This window comes from Thamnophis sirtalis, unplaced genomic scaffold (genome assembly GCF_051295495.1).
Source record: "Thamnophis sirtalis isolate CommonGarterSnake01/CBP01778 unplaced genomic scaffold, rThaSir2_p1.2 scaffold_6, whole genome shotgun sequence".
In the NCBI taxonomy this organism is placed as follows: Eukaryota; Metazoa; Chordata; class Lepidosauria; order Squamata; family Natricidae; genus Thamnophis; species Thamnophis sirtalis.
In genome coordinates, this window is record NW_028261386.1 from 91,857,050 (window position 1) to 91,877,156 (window position 20,107).

The 20,107-nt window shown below is 40.9% G+C and overlaps 1 protein-coding gene across 1 annotated transcript in view; it reads left to right on the top strand.

Annotated features, from left to right (window-relative positions):
• Nucleotides 1-20,107, top strand: part of SGK1 (serum/glucocorticoid regulated kinase 1) — an 84,512-nt gene that overhangs the window by 15,205 nt on the left and 49,200 nt on the right. The window contains exon 2 of the mRNA XM_014074772.2: nucleotides 18,654-18,869. Coding sequence (XP_013930247.2) covers nucleotides 18,654-18,869 — 216 coding nt within the window. The remainder of the gene's footprint in view (nucleotides 1-18,653; nucleotides 18,870-20,107) is intronic.

A 20,107-nucleotide genomic window follows, 5' to 3' on the forward strand; every position in this document is an offset into this window, starting at 1 on the left:
TTGATCAATCTAATTCTCATCAATCACTTTAACTAAAGAGCTTTCCAAAAGGAAAATAAAAGATTTTGCACTGCAAACCTCCCAGAAATGGCCCATTTTTTGCGAAAAGGGGCATGAATAGCCTTGGGGGGGGGCTTGCAGGGTGCTCCTGGGCGGGGGGCAAAAACGAGCCAAAAATGGCCCATTTTTTCCAAAAATTGGCTCATTTTTTTGTCAAAAAAATTGCATGCATAGCCTTATGGAGGCTTATAGTGTGCTGCTGGGGGCTGGGGGGCAAAAATGGCCCCTTTTGCTCATTTCTGCCCTCCCCAGCCCCCAGGAGCTCTTTGAAAGCCTCCATAAGGCTACGCACAGCCATTTTGCTGAAGGGGGTGGGGCTTCCAGAGGCAAAAAATGCTGTATTCGATGTATAAGATGCACCCAGATTTTCAGCATCTTTTTGAAGAAAAAAGGTGCGTCTTATACTCCAAAAAATACGGTAGTTCAAAGAACTGTCAAATAGACTGGCCCCGCCCCTGCTTCCTCCCAGCTGATCTTCTTTTGTTGCCCTGAACAGGAGAACAGGGCTGGACAGCAGGTTAGTGGGGTGGGGAGGGAATGGGGATTTTGCAGTAACCTTCCCTTGCCATGCTCACAAACCCACCCCACCCCCATAAGAACCGGTAGTAAAAAAGTTTGAATCCCACCACTAGTTTGAAAGAGACATGACATCCTAGATTTAACCATTCCAGCTTCTCCTTCAGCTAAAGAGTTGTTCAGCTTTATATAGACTCCTTAACCAAAACTTAAGATGCATCTTAAGTGCATCTTTTTGACCAGATCAGATCAATATTTATTGTCTTTACACCAATCAATTAGTAGGGAAACCTCCACTGTCAATTTTTTTTTTTAGTTCTGCCATTTTCAGTAAAATGATTTCAGTACAAGCTTATCATAAATCAGCCAGACCACAAAGTGTTTTAAGTTTGGCCAGGAATAAGGAATGTTTACTCAACACTTCTGTTGAATGTGCTCACCTTAAGAATTTCTGCATAGAGTGTTACCACTATGTTTGGAAACGTGCCGTGTGTATTGCTGCAGTTAATCACACTGGAGGCTGAAATGTGGCCAGTTTTTCGGCATGAAAAATGTTAACACAGCTTTATAAACATCACGTCACTCATTGGTGAGGTTGTTTTTCCATTATTCTGTCCAAAATTCCATAAGCATAAACCACCATCTTGTTATGAGACCAACCACCTCTTTGAATCTCAGGCAAAGCAAACGGTAATTCATCATCATTAGCTCTGCCAATATTATTAAGTCCCAGACTGTCAAAGAAGTTCATCTTTTACTTCCCCACTAAATGTCATTGTATTTTATTCCTAGAATATAGTGCTAGTAAGGCAGTAAGTACAAAATAGTGTAAGAAGTTTCAATTATCTATCAGTCCTTCCTTCAGCCTTAGTTGACTCCTGGCTTCATGCAGTTGAAACTTGGCAGTTTCTTTAAAAAATTAGCAGTACTGAGTTGTCACAGATTTCTGATGGAAGCTTTTAAAAAAATGTAGTACAGGCAGTACTACAAGAATTGGGTCCAGCAATTCTATCATTAATCAAAACCGTCACTAAGTCACAATTTTTCAGTTTTTTCTTGGCTTTACACACCCGAGATGGTCATAAAGGCAAGGATTGATTACAAAATTAGTTTTTCATCATTGTGCTGTAGGATTCCCTGCCTAAGCAGGGGGTTGGACTAGAATAGCGGTCACCAACCGTAGACCACTGGTGGTCTGCAGAAAATTTATTTGCACTTTTTACATTGAACTAAATCAGGGGTCCTCAAACTACAGCCCCTGGGATGGATACGTGCAATGAACATTTGTGTTCCTGCAGAGAATCTCCTCCTACAGGGTCTTTTTGTGTAGTAAGGAGGGGGGAAGAAATTCTGACTTGGGATCTGCTTCAGCCTCCTGGTGCGGGGCTTTGGGCAAAGGATGGAGGAAACTGCCACTGGTGGTGAAGAGCTGGAGAACCTTGTTCCAGTGGGACTGCAACATGGCCTGGCACTGGCTGACCATCTCAGCCCGCTGAGCCTCCAGGCACTGGTACCTGGCCTTGCACTCCCGCAGGTCTTCCATCTGTTTGGAAAGCCTAGACTCATAGTCCTCAGTGAGGTGCTTCTACTGAATCTCCTTCTCAGTCAGATCCAGTTTCAACTGAGCCAGCTGTTTTGCCAACTCTTTCTCATGATGGCTGCTTAGCTTAACTGCTTCTTGTTGGGGCTCTAAGGAACCCAGGCGGGGAGTGGTGGCTGGGAGAGGAAGGGCGAGTAGAGGCTGGCGAAGTGCCCCTTGACATGAATGACATTGAGTTGGCCATGCCCACCCAGTCACATGACCACTTAGCCACGCCTACCCAGCCAATCATTAGGCAGATCATATTAGTGGTCCATGGGATTTAAAATTATGAATTTAGTGGTTCTTGAGGTCCAAAAGATTGGGGACTCCTGGACTAGGAGACCTCCAAGGTTCCTTCCAACTTTGTTATTCTGTCTGGTCTTCATTGCGAACAGTCACTTCCTGAGGGAGTTGGTAAACCAAGACTACCTGTATACCCAAAATTAAAAAAAAAAAAAAACCTGAATTGTTCCCCAGAAAGGAAAACTGCCTTTTCCCAAGTCTGTGATAGATTTTGCAGCCTTGAAAAAAAGAAGTATGTCCCTAATGCCAAATTGCCAGTCCCACTTCAACTTCCATCAGCCTCTAAAACAGATACTAAAAGAGTTAATCCCAACACAGTTGTCCAATACAAATTTTACATGCGCAAGATCCTTTACATGCATAGGATTCCACTCCACGTCTGGGTTGAGAATAGGCAGCTGTGGAGTTTGGTTCCATCTAAGCCAGGTCCTAGGTATACCATCAGAGCCAGTTTGGTATAGTGGTTAAGGCACTCGCTAGAAGCCAGGAGACCATGAGCTCTAATCTCAGCCTTAGGCACAAAGCCAGCTGGGCGATTTTGAGCCAGTCACTCTCGCTCAGTGCCAAGGAAAGGACAGGGCCAAATCACTTCCAAAAAACCTTGCCAAGAAAATTGCAGGAAGTAGTCCAGACAGTTAGTTGTCAGGAGTCAAATACTGACTTGAAGGCCAAAAAAAGCCCTTTAAAAAGTATATACCAACCACAGCTGCACTGGTATATCCCATATTGTACTGCTGGGTAAATGCTCTTTACTTTTAAGTAATTAAGGAAGCTACATATTTTTTGCTAGATGTCACACATTTTGGGAAAGAACATAAACACTAATGTCCTATCTCATTATCATGAAATGGGATATGCTTATAGCTCTAGATCTGTGTTCTTGCCTAGGGACAAGTTGCAAAGGAAAAAACTGTTGTTATTACCCAGGCCCAAAAGGGAAATTCGTTATAGCGCAGTGGTTAGAGTGCAGTACTGCAGGCTACTTCTGCTGATTACCGGCTGCCTGCGGTTTGGCAGTTTGAATCTCACCAGGCTCAAGGTTGACTCAGTCTTCCATCCTTCCAAGGTGGGTAAAATGAGGACCCAGATTGTTGGAGGCAATATGCTGACTCTGTAAAACCGCTTAGAGAGAGTTATAAAGTACTGTGAAGCAGTATATGTCTAAGTGCTATTGCTATTGGTTTCATCTCCTGCGGGAATAAGGTTGCTGAACAAGCACACAAACTTCCTGATCAGTAGCCTTCTCTAGTAAAAGCATACATCATTTAAAAAACACATACACACCTGGAGAGAAAATTGACACTTAAGAAAGTAAAGTGCATGGCAATCTTGAAAGCGAATTTGAAGGCTGTATATTTTGTCAGGATTACATAACCTGGGAGAAGTAAAGCAAGGACATTTATACGCTGTTTTTCCTTTCCTTTTATGCTAGGCTTAAGTGTGCATGGTCAGATTAAAAAGGGCACCTGTGCAAATTCGTTCAGAATAATAATCATAAAGGGGATATAATCATAGGAAGAAAAAACTAGGAATGTTCTACATATCCATAACTTTTTCAGTAGAAATTGTGTATGGGGGAGAGGGGAATGGCATGCTTTTTAGATGTTTACAAAAAGATAAAGAGCCATCAGAATTCCTGCATCTAGAATCAAAGTTGCCCATCACTTCCTGAAAAGATTCATTAGAAAATCCTTGCCTTCTAGCAGGGTTGGCTCCTGTTCTTCCTCACCATTCTCCCCCTCCAGGCACTAATTGTCATTCATGAGATGATCTTTTTGAATTTCTTTTGAGCTCTTTCAGCATGAAAGGCAAGCAAATAATAACATAATATGTATTTTGATGCGCATTTCCAATAAAGATAAGAGCAATCTGTCTCCTCCAAACTCTGTCTAACAAATCCAGCCCAAATCGAACACTTGGAGACCTTGCTAATTTCCCTTGGAATAATAGGGCATTGAAATTGAGAAGATTGAAAAGGCTACCCAATAGAAGTTGCCAGTTCTTCAACCTGATCAGAGATAGCTAGCTAGGGTGCAGAGTTCATTGAAGACAATACACATCTGGTGTGATTTTGAAGTTATTTCTACAGTGTGCTTGGGTTAGAATTGACATATATTAGAGATTAAGCATGCAGGAAGAATCTTCTTACCCCTATGGGAGTGTTTGCAAAGCAATACTTTTTGTAGCCAATAAGTGATTCCAGCAAGAACAGAGTTGCTGCCTTTGGAAAGCCACTGTTTAAATATTACTAGACAACCTGTGTCCCATTGAGTCATCATTTCAGAAATATTTCCTTAGCTGATCAGGAAAACAGAATGTCCAAGGGTTGGGTGGGGGAGCAGTGGGAGAAGTGACTTCCGATTTCCTGCAGGCTTCCCCATTGAGTTTCCTTGTGGGAATCTGGCTTTGAGCATCAAAAATCTTCTCCCCTTCCCTTTCCAAAAGGCAGGTCAGGCTGAGTGGGAGCAGGAGTGAGGGATTGCAAGACTGGCTGAGAAACTGTCACACAACATTGAAAATAAAGATTAGTTGACCACACCAGCAGCCCACAGTACTGAAGCAGGCACAGCCTACCCAAATTTCATTCTCTTGGGAGTCATGGGTCCTGAAATTTGTAAGCATTTTGTAGGTTAGCACATTAAAGATACCTTAGTTCAAAAACTGTTACCCTGCAGTGTTTCACCCAACAAGAGTTTTAGTAGTATATAAATAGAAGGGAACTATTGGAGTCTTCAGGATGACTATAGGAATCTCACTCCCTCTGTTGAACCTGCTGTTTATCTTGCAGATTGTAAATTTCACTCTGAGAGTGGCTCATTGATGAGCAACATGAGATTATCTTCCTCTTGGGTTTTGTGGAATATGGTTATACTTTTAATAACTAGGTTTGCAACTTTGATTTTATTGTGTTGCCGAATATTTCTTTTACTTTTATACTTTTAGTGCTGATTCCTCTTTGAGTCTTTCATTTATACTCTCTATCCTTCCTTCAAGGAGGAAATATTTTTCATTTTGGCTTTCTAACTGGCAGCTGTTGTTTTGAATTGTTCCCTAACCAGGTTACCACATAAGCAAAAATCACTTTGAGAATGCCATTGACTTATTAACTTCAGAACCGTCTGTGGATTGTAAAGTGTTATTATCTTGTGGCTTGGCCCTCCATTTGGGCAACTTGCCTGAGGTGGTTGGAAGCCAGCATGCATAAGGCTTACCAACAAAATATGTAATGACAGCCATGTCCGGAGTGTAGATTACTTTGTCATTTTCAAGAAACAAATAACGTCTGAGCTTGTTTATACGGTAGTTTAATAAAAACAAGATTGAACTGTATTTAAATGATTGTGTAGCTATTACTAGCAGGCAGCATGCCATTAAACATCAGCCCTTTGTGAAGGAATGCTCAGATATTAAATGGGTTTCTTATATAAATGGGTTTAGTTGTCTTTTGACAGAGTGCTAGACCTGTATTTTAAAAATATCTACATTCAAGCCAGGATTTGCCAGCTGTGGTATTGGTGGTTCTGTCCAAAAGAATACTTTTTTTGTTTTCCACTATTAGAAACCAGAAGCATTACATGGCATCTGCATTTGCCATTTCTATATTTGTGGCAAGGGATATTGTTTTGCCTATTTCTTTATCATTCTGCATACTCCATTGACTATTATCAGGTGCTGCTGGCCATGAAACCAGAACCTGGATTAGTCACTTATAGCAAACAAAAGAATAATTCAGTTACACAATTCAATTCAGTTGTACTTAGGCAATCCTATGAAGAATGAATTTATGTCTGTACTACAGCCTCATTAACGGGACACTATACAAAAAAGGAAGCAACTCCAGTGTTTCATGCAATTCATTCTCTATGGCTGTGTCAGGCTGTTTTTTGCATGAGTTTAGCAGGGCTAGTTTAGCTGATTGACAGATCTTGGAGGCAAGTAACAGGAAGTACTTAGTGTCAAGCATGGGAAAATCAGGAAGTCCAGGCAGTTCAATATATATATGTGACACTAGATATGTGCCTACCTCCCTGGCTTAGGCTGATAAGGAGGAGGACCTGTGGCTTAATGGTTAAAACATCTGCCTAGGATGTAATACAGCACGGGTTCGAATCCCTGTGGGAGTATGGCTAGCTGATGAGAGCTAAATAGCTTGAAATGGATCTATGCTAGTCTCCCTTTGTTTATTTATCAGTACAAATACAACACACACACACACACACACACACACACACACACACACACACACACACACACACACACACACACACACATATATATATATATATATATATATATATATATATATATATATATAAACTTATTGCAAGCTTGTGCTCTCTACAAGAATCTGAACTACTAACAGTCAAAGTCAATATATGGTAGATAAGAGTCAATGGAATTCAAGGTGGGCTGGACTTAGATCTCTTGTGGGCGCAAAGGAACTGAAGACTGATGATGCATTTGACCCCTCTCTCAGGTTCAACCTGGTCATCTGCTACATCATGGGGGTCAAACTCACCATGTCACATTGCCATCACATGACATCTTGTGATGGTTTGCCCATTCATGGAGCTGGGGTGGGTGTGGCCTGTGTGTGATGCATCCAGCCCAAAGGCCACCAGTTTGACACCTCTGTTCTACACACAATGCTTCTAACAACTCCACTACCCTGTTTGTCAGTCATGAGTATGAATACTTCCAATGCTTCCCAACTTCACAGACAACTTGCAAAATTACTAAATCCTCCATTCTAGGCACCCACATATTCTTGCTAAGAGCACTCCACATATTAAGGGCTGCCTGTTTTTGCCACCAACATCTACTGTTAAGCGAGAAAACAAAATTAAGGGAATGTACCAATTACTTCTTATATTGAATCTGAATGAATGACACCAGTTTCTGGCCTCATCTAAAGCAGAACAGAGGTTGGTGATTAGGAATGCAGGATTTATGCTATCATGTTGTTTTGCTGATTCAAGGACTGGAGGAATGTCTATTAATGCATCTATGAGAAAGAGCCCACTGGCTCTGCAAATAGTTTTGCATGGATGCACGGAGATCCGCAAATGGGAAACTAACATGCAAAGCAAGAACAATTGCAAATGCTTTGGACAGAGAATCTAGGTCTAGTCTGCTAGCACCTTTCTTTATTAAGACAGTGAGCCATCATAACTGAGAATGACTCCATACCTCAGGAAGGCCCATTGCTGCTGCACCAGGGAGTCTACACACAACTGTTGTAATCACTATGGAGTCAACTGCCCAGCTATGCTAGCAGTACCAACATGCAGGTCCCACTTTATTCACTCACTTAGTCCCTCATCCAAAAGAGAGTTATTAATGATCATCAACCATGGCTGAGCTGGTGCACTTCAATAAGCCGTGCTATATATGCTACCTTTTGCTCCTGGAGAAAAGACAAGATATATTGGCCTATAAAATATTCCACTTTAAATTATAGCTGCCTAAGGCCACCACATCTAGATTGTCTATCTATGCATATATGTGTGTATAATAAAATTAATATCCTAATAATATTACCAGCCTGAAAGTAATATATTTCTTTCAAGTTATAGCTATTGACAATTATTTCTATATGTTCAGATAATATGCCAACAGAATTGCCTGCAGTCAATATTGAAATAACAGGAGACATATACAATTCCTATAATTAAATGAAGATTGCTCATAGTACATGTTATTCCTGTCTAGGCCTTCCACACTTCCCATAACTGATTACATCCTTTGAATATGCAAATACACATTTAAAAATTCAGGAAGTTATTTTAGAAAGGACATCCCCATTTCATTAGATAATCACAACAGACTTGGTGTCCCCATGAACCTACTATCATATACTTATTATCTCTTCCTTGGATGGGATAATTTAAATGTGAAGGAAACTTGAGCCATTTTATTTTCAAACATTGACCCAGAAGAATAACCTGAGGATGTATCAGGGCCAAAATGAAATCTTAAATAACTTCCTATTTGCTCTCTATGATATAATGTACCATTCCAGTCTCATGCATACTGTACAGCTTGTCATTATGCTGTGGAGTTTATTCACCAAAAGAAACTTTACAAACTAATAACACACATTCATAGCAGGAAAAACAACACAAGTTATGTGTATAGCAGGGCAATTTTTAAAAAGCTACCTTAGATACAGGCTTCACCAGAGCTAAGACTGAAGGTGGACATAGTAACCTGCAGTCCATAATGAACATTGAGAACAACATAAGATCAGAGGTGGCATTCAACCAATTCTGACAGGTTCTGGAGAACCGGTAGTAGAAATTTTGAGTAGTTCAGAGAACCAGCAAATAGGCTGGCCTTGCCCCCACTGCCTCCCAGCCTCCCAACCGATCTTCTTTTGTTGCCCTGAACAGGAGAATGGAGCTGGAAATCAGATTAGTGAGGTGGGGAGGGAATGGGTTTTTTCCAGTAACCTTCCTCCAGGAGTGGGGAGGGAATGGGGATTTTGCAGTATCTTTCCCCTGCCATGCCCATAGAGCCACGCCATGTCCATAAAGCCACGCCCACAGAACCGGTAGTAAAAAAATTTGAATCCCACCACTGCATAGGATGTGCTTATTTTGCCTTCATTTTATCTAGGACAAATGTTTGTCTATTAAATAGATTTACAATATATAGCTGTCCAACATATATATAAGAGACCATGTAAGTTAGTATAGGCTGAAAAAAATGACAGTTTAGCCCATGATTAACCAGAGGGCTTCATAACACAATAAAGGTTTCCACAGGGCCCCCCTTAAACCTTAGTTTATACCATCTAAATAGTATACCACAGCAGCTATTTGGAGAAGTAGACCTCCCAACTCTCATTAGTGAGATTATGAACAATATTGTTGGTGCACTTTTACATAGAACAGTATTCAATGAATTAGTTGTATTTAAAAAGAGTGTATGAAAGAAATTCAGAATCTGCATCCCCATATTTCACCTGTGTATTGCTACTAGTATTGGTTGATCAGGTGCCTCCACATATGAAACCAAGGTATAGGACCATTTCAATTTGCACGGTTTGAGTCATAGCAAATTGAAGGATGAGACTGTAGCCTCTGTACAGTATTTGATTAGTCTGGTAATTGAATCATACAGCAACATCTGTGATGAAACTTCATCATGTAGCAATAGCAATAGCACTTTGAGTTATATACGCTTCACAGTGCTTTTCAGCTCTCTTTAAGCAGTTTTATGGAGTCAACATATGTACCCAACAATCTGGGTTTTACCTCGGAAGGATGGAAGGATGAGTCAACCTTGAACCAATGAGACTCGAATTGCTGGCACTCGGTGGTCGGCAGAATTAGCTTGCAGTACTGCATTCTAACCATTGTGCCACCATGGCCCTACCACGGTGTATGTGGGTATTTATGTTAGGATTGATAGAGGATCATTGTTCTTCTATAGATGAATAATGATTCTTTTTTCAGGTTTTTATGGTTTAAAACTGAGTTTAAAAGAAGGATGCTATGGTAAAATGACTGTTTTGTATTCAAGTGACTTACCAGAGATTCATTCATAATATTTATGTCCCATTTTTTCTGGAAGCTGCTCAGGATGCCGTATCTTTTTATTTATTTAGCAACCTTAAGAGACTGGCACAAAATCATTCTTTGAAATTCATAACAGAAATTGGGATTTAGAACTGAATCTAGCTTCAGGTAGTCCTCGACTTACAACCATAATTGACCCCAAAGTTTCTGTTGTTAAGTGAGACATTTGTTAAGTGAATCATTGCAGTTGATAAGTTAGTGACATAAATGTTAAGTGAATGTGGCTTTCCCATTGACTTTGCTTGTCAAAGAGGATTACATGAACCTGGGGTCATAAATATGAACCAGTTGCCAAGCATCTGACTGTTGATCAGGTGAACATGGGACTTACAAAGGTTGTAAGTGTGAAAAATGGTCATAAGCCATATTCTTCAGTCCCTTGTAACTTAGAACAGTCACTAAATGAACTGTTGTAAATCAAAGGCTACCTGTATTTCTATCACTTTCCCTGCAGCAAGAAGATCATCTATAAAAAATGATAGATGTTGGATAGCCATTTGTCTGAAACAGTATAGGGTTTCCTGTCTAGGCAGGGGGTTGGACTAGAAGACCCACAGGGTCCCTTCCAACTCTGCTATTATATTGTATTGTATTGTATTGTACTGTACTGTACTGTACTGTACTGTACTGTACTGTATTGTATTGTATTGTATTGTAAAACTGCACACTTGCAAACAAGCTTTTCTGCTCTGACACCTGTAGAGCAGTTAGCTAATACTGGCTTGGAAGAAGAGAGAGAGAGGCAGACAAAACATGCTGAGAAATATTGCATTAATTCTCTTTCACTGCCTAAACAGTGACTCATTTAGTCTTAGATAACCTGAGATTGCTCATCCCTAGGTTAGTTCTAAATGAAAAACTCCTTTGTTTGTTAATTTTCACTTCAAATTAATACCGTTTCCTCGAAAATAAGACCTATCCCAAAAATAAGTCCGGGCATGTTTTTACATCTGCATCTACTATAAGCCCTACCTGCAAAATAAGCCCTACTTAAGAACCTGTGCAACTGGCTGCCTGCCCATTCTGTCTGGTGCTTGTGGTGTCGCAGCCACGAGGTGGGGGGTGGAACTGTCCCATGCACCCGCACTGGCTTACTTCAGGGCCCCTGCAGTCAGGCCATGCACATCTTAACATCTGCCTCGCAGCAGCAGCAGTCATATGCAGCAGCCCACGTGGCCACCGGCCCAATTCTTCTGCTTGCTCGCAGCTGCAACAGAGCAGGAAGCTAAATAGTGTGTTGGGGCTACGGCCATGAGGCAGGTGTCAAGGCATGGATTGCCTGGCTGCATGGGCCCTGAGGTAAGCTGATGCGGGGTGCATGGGGCAGCTCCATCCATCCCACCTCACATAGTGGCCATGGCACCAGTGCATTGCTCAACTTCCTGCTCTGTTGTGGCCACATGCAAGCAGAAGTGGGCCAGCAGCCAATGCAGGGTCCTGCTGGATTGGGCTGCTGTAGCTGCCATTGTGAGGTGAGGGAGGTGTCGGGGCATGGGTGGGCAGACTGCAGGGGCCCTGAGGTAAGCTAGTGTGGGGTGAATGGGGCAGCTCCCTCCACCTTACAGCAGTAGCACTGGCGCTCCACACGGTCTCCTACTCCGCCATAAGCAAGCAGAAGAAGTGGGCCTCGTGTAGATGGGGAAAAAATAAGACCCCCCCCAAAAAAGCCCTAGTGCTTATTTTGGGACCCAAAGGAAAATAAGATCCAGTTTTATTTGGGGGGAAACACAGGTATGTAACTATTAGGAAAATGGTAAGTTTTACAGTTTAGAATGAAATCGTAGCTTGTTGTTTTCCTTTTTATTTTTGTTATGCCCTACTGGAAAAGTGAAAAAAACCCCCTAACTTGGTTCCTCAACTATTCCATTGGGGATAACAGAGAAAGTCAATCCAAAAGTGAAATAAATTGGTATGCAGTGATTACAGGTAGTCCTCAATTTACAAGTTTGTTTAGTGACTGTTCAAAGTTACAATTGCACTGAAACAAGTGACTTATGAACATTTTTCACACTTACGACCGTTACAATGTCCTCATGGTCATGTGATCAAAATTCTGATGCTTGGCAACTAACTCATATTTATGACGGTTGCAGTGTCTCAGAGTCATGTGATCACTTTTTGCAACCTTCTAATCAGCAGAGTCAATGTGGGGAAGCCAGTTTCATTTAACCACCTAGCTTGACGACTACAGTGGTTCACAAGATTTTATTTTCCTGGGCTCCAAGATCACCGCAGATGGGGACTGCAGCCAAGAAATTAAAAGTCACTTGCTCCTGGGGAGGAAAGCTATGGCAAATCTAGACTGCATACTAAAAAGCAGAGACATCACCCTCCTAACAAAAGTCCGTATAGTCAAGGCTATGGTTTTCCCAGTTACAATGTATGGCTGTGAAAGTTGGACCATAAGAAAGGCTCAGTGCCAAAGAGTTGAGGCCTTTGAACTATGGTGCTGGAGAAGACTCCTGTGAGTCCCTTGGACTGCAAGGCAATCAAACTGGTCAATCCTAGAGAGATCAACTCTGACTGCTCTTTAGAAGGCCAGACCCTGAAGAGGAAACTCAAATACTTTGGCCACCGAATGAGAAGGAAGGACTCACTGGAGAAGAGCCTAATGCTGGGAATGATTGAGGGCAAAACAAAAGTGGGACGACAGAGAATACGGTGGCTGGATGGAGTCACTAAAGCAGTAGGCATGGGCTTAAATGGACTCTAGAAGATGGTAGAGGATAGGAAGGCCTGGAGGAATGTTATCCATGGGGTCATGATGGGTCAGACACAACTTTGTAGCTGGCGGCGGCAGCAGCATCTAACGTGGAGTTTTTCTGATAGTACCACCAATCTTTAGGCAGGAAGAAACAAATCAATTTGATGGAAGCAGCATTGTGCTGTTGATAGATTAGCAGTGGAGACCCATTTTTTATATCTGCATTGTGATGTTACTCAAATGCCAAGGGGAGGAGCTAGCAGGGCAATGGTGCCATGCAACCTTTGCCATTTTAAATCTCCATGAGATAGAATTACAGCTTGATATCTTCTACTTATTTTTTTTTCTGTGTCAGATAAAGATTTCTTCGCAGAATATATAATATGTTTAAGCAAACTCAACATATACCGTACATTTTCCCCTGAGAAAGGTAATGCATTAGGTAGCAGAAGCATGCTGTCAAATGTGGCTGTGGCAGTCTGCTCCTTTGATACGTTCAACTGACTAATCAATAAAGTATACAATACTATACTGATAGCCTGCTCATAGCACCGATGCAGAAAGAGAAAAGGCCAATCAGAACCCCTTTCTTTGCAGCTCTATGTCTACATTGCAAATGTTTTTGGATAACTGTCAGTGATATGTTATCCCTTTTTTTCCATTGCATGTTCCAATGATAATAGGCATGTGTTTCGTTAAATTGTTTAACATAGCCTTAGTACAAGATAGATTTCATGTCTGCCAATTGACAGAACTGCTAAGAAGTTTACTGAGTGCAGATGATCATAAATGCAAGAGCTTTGAATGTCTGCTCAGTTTCCAGGAGCTTTTGGCAAAATCCAGCCTTGGCTTAAATGACCTTAAAAACTTTCTCTGGGTTGTGGGGTTCATTTGGAGCAGCTCTCAGAACTGAAACTTAAACTACTTCTGCTAAACTAACAAACCACACAAGTCTTGGCTGAACACTGAACTTAAACTATGCCTAACCAAACACTATCAAGTCAGGTTTCCTTGATTCCAACAGTAGAATAGACAAATCTATATCAGCTGGAGGACAGAAATATTTCTTCAGAATTTGGAACCAACAGGAAAGCTTTTGCACTCATTTCTTTAAAAAAATTATCAACTTTTCCATTCATGTAGGCTTTCTAGTCCGTTGTAATGAAAGAAGGAATTGTTGTTTGTCACCTGGTGCAATGAGAAGATGATATTTTAGCACATCAAGAGTTAGGACTGCAAGTTGACTAGTGGTAATACTTCAAGATAGTTACATAAGGGTAAGTGTTGGTCCTAATAGTTGCCCAACTACGTTAAAAGCTGATAGCAAGAAATAAAATTTATGTTTTTTACTAACTTACAAAACCTTTGCAGGACACGGTGGCTCACTGGTTAAGACACTGAGCTTGTTGATCAGAAAGGTTAGCAGTTCAGTGGTTCGAATCCCTAGCGCCGCATAACAGAGAGAGCTCCCGTTATTTGTCCCAGGTTCTGCCATCCTACCAGTTTGAAAGCCTGTAAAAATGCAAGTAGAAAAATAAGGACCACCTTGGTGGGAAGGTAACAGTGTTCCATGCGCCTTCGGTGTTTAGTCATGTTGGCCACATGACCACAGAGATATCTTGGGACAACGCTGGCTCTTCGGCTTTGAAATGGAGATGAGCACCACCCCCCAGAGTTGGGAACGACTAGCACAAAGTGCAAGGGGAACATTTACCTTTACAAAAGCTTTCTCTTTCAACCGCTAATTTGCTTGCCATGGTTGATGCTTTTACTTACTAGATTAGTAATCATATTCCAGTTTTCTTATGCTTATAATGGGAACTTTTTGGTTTGTTTTTCAAGTTCATTTAAATTAAGTTTCTGGGAAGTTTTATAATAAACCAGGAACAGAGTTAAGACTTAACTGGAAATAATTGTCCTGGAGCAAAAAGCATCCTCATGCCTATATTGTTTTTGGCTTGACATGGCCTCTTAGGCTACATCTGAGAAGTTTTAATTCCAAATAAAGCATATCTTTAGAATCCAACAGCAAAGGAACAGAGCTAGTAAATATTTCATATTATATCATTTTCGTTGCTTGTATGCCACACATTCCTGAAAAGGGCTCAAGGGGCAGTTAACACCGTCAACATAAAACAAAATAACAGCCCAACCCCCCAGGTACTCATAAAATGACAAACATTTTTAAAAAAGGATTTAAAAATTGAAACATTCAAATGTAATGTTTGAAATGCCACCTTCATTCATAGCAAACCCTCTTCCTGTGCCAGGCAGAAGAGGAAGGACAGTGAAGAGGAACAAAGCTGACATATCCCTGTTGGTTCAAGAGAGTTAGGGCAGCTACTACAAACACCATTTTCAAAGCCCATCGGATGGCACTCCTTAAGTGTGGTAAAATGCATAACAGATTTTGGGAATTCAGAGGAGGAACAAGATAGTGAATATGGGAAATGGGACCATTTACAGAGGTGTCCAGGGAGGGAAAGCAGGAGGCCCAGAGTAACTCTGCCTCAAGTACACTAGGTATAAGTTGTTAAAAAAAAAATTACTTTGGGAAGTTTTTTCAGGCTAATGTCAAGCCCTGAGAAGCTGGTAAACAAGGAGTCCTGGAAAGGACTTTTATAACCAATATAACAGAATGTAACATTCCTCTCTCAGCCAGTTTCATTTATTGTGGATGAGTGTGGATCAGACAGACAGACCTGGCATTTAATAGCATCAGTCAAAATCCCTGGGGTTGAAGGATGTAGATCTCGGGCTGCTGACATGAGAACTGAAAACAAGAAAAAGCAATGAGTGAAATGTACGAAGCCTACCTTCCATGGATAAATTCATTCTCAGGGCCTCTTGCCTGTCACCAAAACCCCATTCCTCTACAACCCTCTGCTCTTACTGGCCAGCACTTCCCTCTGGCCAAGGAATTCCTCAGATATCTAGCACAGATCATGCTGAACAATGCTCAGGGCAGATCTGGCCTTTGCACTTTATCCATCATGAATACTGGCCACTTTCAATTTCCCCAATGCAGAAAGAGATGATGTCACCCTCCACGCACTCCCAGCTCATTGCAAATGCACCTTGCATCAACAGGAGCTTTTCTCTGAAGGTGATGGGCGAATAAGAAGTATGAGAAAGAAAGGGGGGAGAGGGAGGGAGGGAGGGAGAGAGACAGAGAGAGAGAGAGAGAGAGAGAGAGAGAGAATGAGAATGGCAAGAAACAGGAGAATGGCCATTTCAAGTCATGCAAAGCATACATGATTCAGTCAAACCACCAGCCCTGTTGCCAACCTACCATAACCTGGACTGAATTTTTAAAATTAGCTTAAGAAATAGCTTGGAGCAACAAGAGGGACAAGAAGGTTAGGCTGCAATGCAGAATTGCCCTGAATTAGGCCCTCAAGCTGCTGTCTATGTTACATCTCTGTTCTTCTCATCCATTCCTGCTTTGCTGGACAGGAAAGCCCTCACAAAATTGGGAAATCTGAAGCCCAGGTCTCAGCCTTTGAACAGCCCAGAAATCTAGCACCCCTGTCCAAGATCTGAACCTGGCAATGTCCCTTGAATTCTCTTGTGGAGACCAGTTCCTAGGAGATTGGGGTTGATATAATCCAGCACCCAAACTATTCCAGGCTCCATTCTCTTTCCAACCAAGAACCAGGCAGCTGGAAAACATACTTTTCCAAATCAGCTTATAAAATCCTTCAGGTCCTATCAGGGTGTGATATAAATTAGTCAGATTTATTGTTCACTGTAACACCAAATAGGCTCCGATCTGCATAACCCAACAATACACTTTATGTTCCAGTTTGAATGTATGTTCTTCCAAGGGTTGTTTTATTTATATGTCATGCTACCAAGCCTTGGTAAATAGGTCACAGCACAAAGTTATGATTTCACTCTTAAGAATGTACTTAGCAATCATAGACTCATTTTTCTTTGGCAAAAGGAATGACACACAAACCTGCCAATTTTTCTTTAATCAAGTTTTTGTGCTTGAAACAAAGAAGACAAATAGCATAGACACGTTTTTAAAGAAATAAGAGTAATAAAATTCTCGTGCCTTGTTAAGGAATGAAGGAATTGTAAATATATTAAAAGTTAGATCAAAAGAATATTTGCATTTTGCATCTTAGAAAACTAATTTGGGTGCTGTTCCATCCTGGATATATGTGAGTGTGAAAAAGGAACAATTACATTGACATTAGCATATCCTGGAAGATGCCTCTGTAACAAGTAGCAACAAACAATCCATGGGAGGGAGGGAGGGAAGAAGGAAGGAAGGAAAGAGAGAAAAAGAAAGAAAGAAGAAAGGAAAAAAGAAAGTACTTTCTGTGCTCTGTTGGGAAACATAGACAAGATCTGAATCATGTACCCATTTGCAAATGCTCTGAGATTCTGAAGGATTTGAGAGGTCTCAAAGAAACATCAAAGGTACCCAGTTTTAAACAAATCAGCAGACACTAGGGACTCTGGAGTGGGAAATACAAACATAGAAAGCATGGAAAAATGGCAGGCATGCTTTTTATTTGTTTTGTGGCCATAGAGAGATTTGTTTATGTGATTAAAAAAAAAACCATAGCCCTACAAATGTGATTTGAGTAACTCATCAGTCACCATTTGAGTCTGTATTTTATAGTAGCTGTTTACCATGCTTCCTTGGCAACCAAATGCCAGGTTTACTCTCAGGGTTAGTACAATACAAGGGATGATTCATGAAATGGTTAATTGCTTCATTCAGAGTACAAGCCTGGCTGTACTCCAGCACACATAAACAAAAGCCATCCCAATTGCTTTGCTGAGTGACACCGTGTGTGGTACAGGAAGTTGCATGGGGAATTGGTCAAACCATCTTGTGTTACTGTAATTAATTAGTCATCAAGTGCTTTCCTCCTCAGCTTAGCAACCTAGTAATACAGTTTAAGATCCATCCCCATGTACAGATACATCCAACTGCAGGCTTGTCTTCTGGGAGAAGAGCAATAAATATTTATCTTCCCTGCAACAAGAGAAGGGTTTAACCCCTGCTCTCCATAGCATGGTTTTGCTCTCTTCTTCCTTCATCCCCCACCAATGGCTACAATTTTAAAAACCTGCACAAATACTAATGCACATTTAATAAACAGTTCAGCTTGGCTATACACATCACTTCAGTGTCTTGAGAATGAATCATTGGCTGTCTTTTCTATGGAAAAATAAAAAACTTAAACTGAAAACAGGTCATGGGATAAACATTGATTAAGGGAAAAGTAGGACACAAAGAAAGATACACACACACACACACACACACACACACACACACACAAAGAAATACACAGAGATAAAAGAGAGGACATCTTTCTGATATGGTATTGTTTAAAAAATTAAAGAATAACATTCCAGAATATCTTCAAGCCAGAGACGGTTGGAGATAGAAGGGGAAAAGATAGAGAGCTGAAGACAATTTTCTACAATATGCTCATATCTGTGGCTAACACAGTTTCTACTATTCCCAACCACCTTAGCCAGTGATCATGCTGACTGGGACTTATGAGACTTAAAGCCTTGCAGTTATGGATGGGGATGCTTCACTGGAAGCTCAGAATTGACTCTTTCAAATCCCGCCAACATATCTCCATTATGCTCCATTCCATATAACAGAAAGTAATGAGAAGGTAAATCAGCATGACAGTCCAGCTATGAGCAGAATAAAATAAAATCCACTGAGCCAAAAAATGAACAGGTACTTCCAAAAGGTATCACCACTGAATCTATAAAGCTGTTATTATTTTCTTTGAAGGTTACATCCCAAATTTGTTCGCCGTGACTGTTACATTTCCATGAGGAAAAAAGGCAATAATAGAAAATATCCAAGAAAGGTATTATCTTTACAGACTTTATATTTACAGGTCTTGTTTTATATTTACAGGTACGAAGATGGATCAAGAGCCCAATGGTTAGCATGGAAAAACATCAGACAAGCAGCCTCAAATATCCGGGCACCACTGTGATGCACATACCTCAGGGGGAGCCTGACATCGAAATCCCGTTTTGCCAGATGTGCTTCAATGATCACACCTTTCCAAAAGGGATAATCCCACAGGACTCTGAATCCTGCTCCTGGGAAGGCCCCCAAAGCTGCAATGTAAGCAGGCCTCTTTCTTGCATATTAGCAATTGATTTCACCCTAAGAAATCTCACATACTTGTCTGTTTTAATTATTTGGCTTATACCCTACCTTTCTATTCAGCCAGACACGTGTGGTAACTTAGTACAGTACAACTAAGGACTTCTAAATGCACAATAAAAACCAGTGCTAAAATAAGTAGCAATTAAAGGCTGGCAAAAGAGACACAGCTTTTACTCCTTTTTGAAAGGCAGTGTGAATGAGGAAAAGGCCTAATGTACCTTGTGCGTTTCATAATTTAGAAACAAGGCAGGAAAGGGCCCTTGCTGAAAAATCCCCCAAAGACCTATGAAATAGATATTTCTTCAAAAAGGCTTGACTTCTACATTTTAGAGTCAGAACGTGGTCATAAAGGAACATAGTAAACTTACGGGGATGGGAATGGAGCTGCAGCTCCCTGATGCAAGAGTGAGGTAGTTCTTTCAAAAGCAGTTGAGCTTCTCACGAAATCCTCAGTCCAGTCTTTATTGTCTGTGTTGACTCTGCATTGAAAGACAATGCCAGGTGGAAGAACATGTTCTTTCAGCTTCCCCATATCTTAACCATCTCTTGACCCAATCAATGTAGCACCTTTCTGTTTGTATTGTGTGAAAGGGCTCCTTGCAGATCATGTGAAAGATTCTGCAGGAGATTCTAGAGAAATGTTAAGAGGCAGGGGAGACAACAGTATTGTTTAATAAAAATGAAACAGTAAACACTGTGATACGGTTTAAAGCATTGCCTGTGGTCTTAATGGGAACATAGAAATTTAAAGCAAATGAATTCCTTCTACCCCTTCTACACACACACACACACACACACACACACACACTCACTCATAATTTGCAGTAATGTGGGTAGTTGTTTTGGCTAAATATGTTTGCATTTAAGACAGAAGTTGTAATCAATAGACCAGGGTAACCAACTGAACTTTATATTAAAAATTAGACCAACTGTTCAGTTATTCATCCAAGCATGATTAATTAAGCTATTATTTGGTGCAATGTATTGTCAGAAGAATAATTTACATCCAAATTTTGTGGCATCTGAGATTCATTCTCCAAGCAATTGTAATCATATGTCACAGGGCCTAATAGTATTACTCCGTTCCAAGAAGTTGTAGACATTTTGCCTTCCAGCTTTGATAACTTCAAAATTGATTGGGGAAATTCAAGGGGGTTATAGACTCATGAGGCCCCAACCTGCCAAAGATCAGT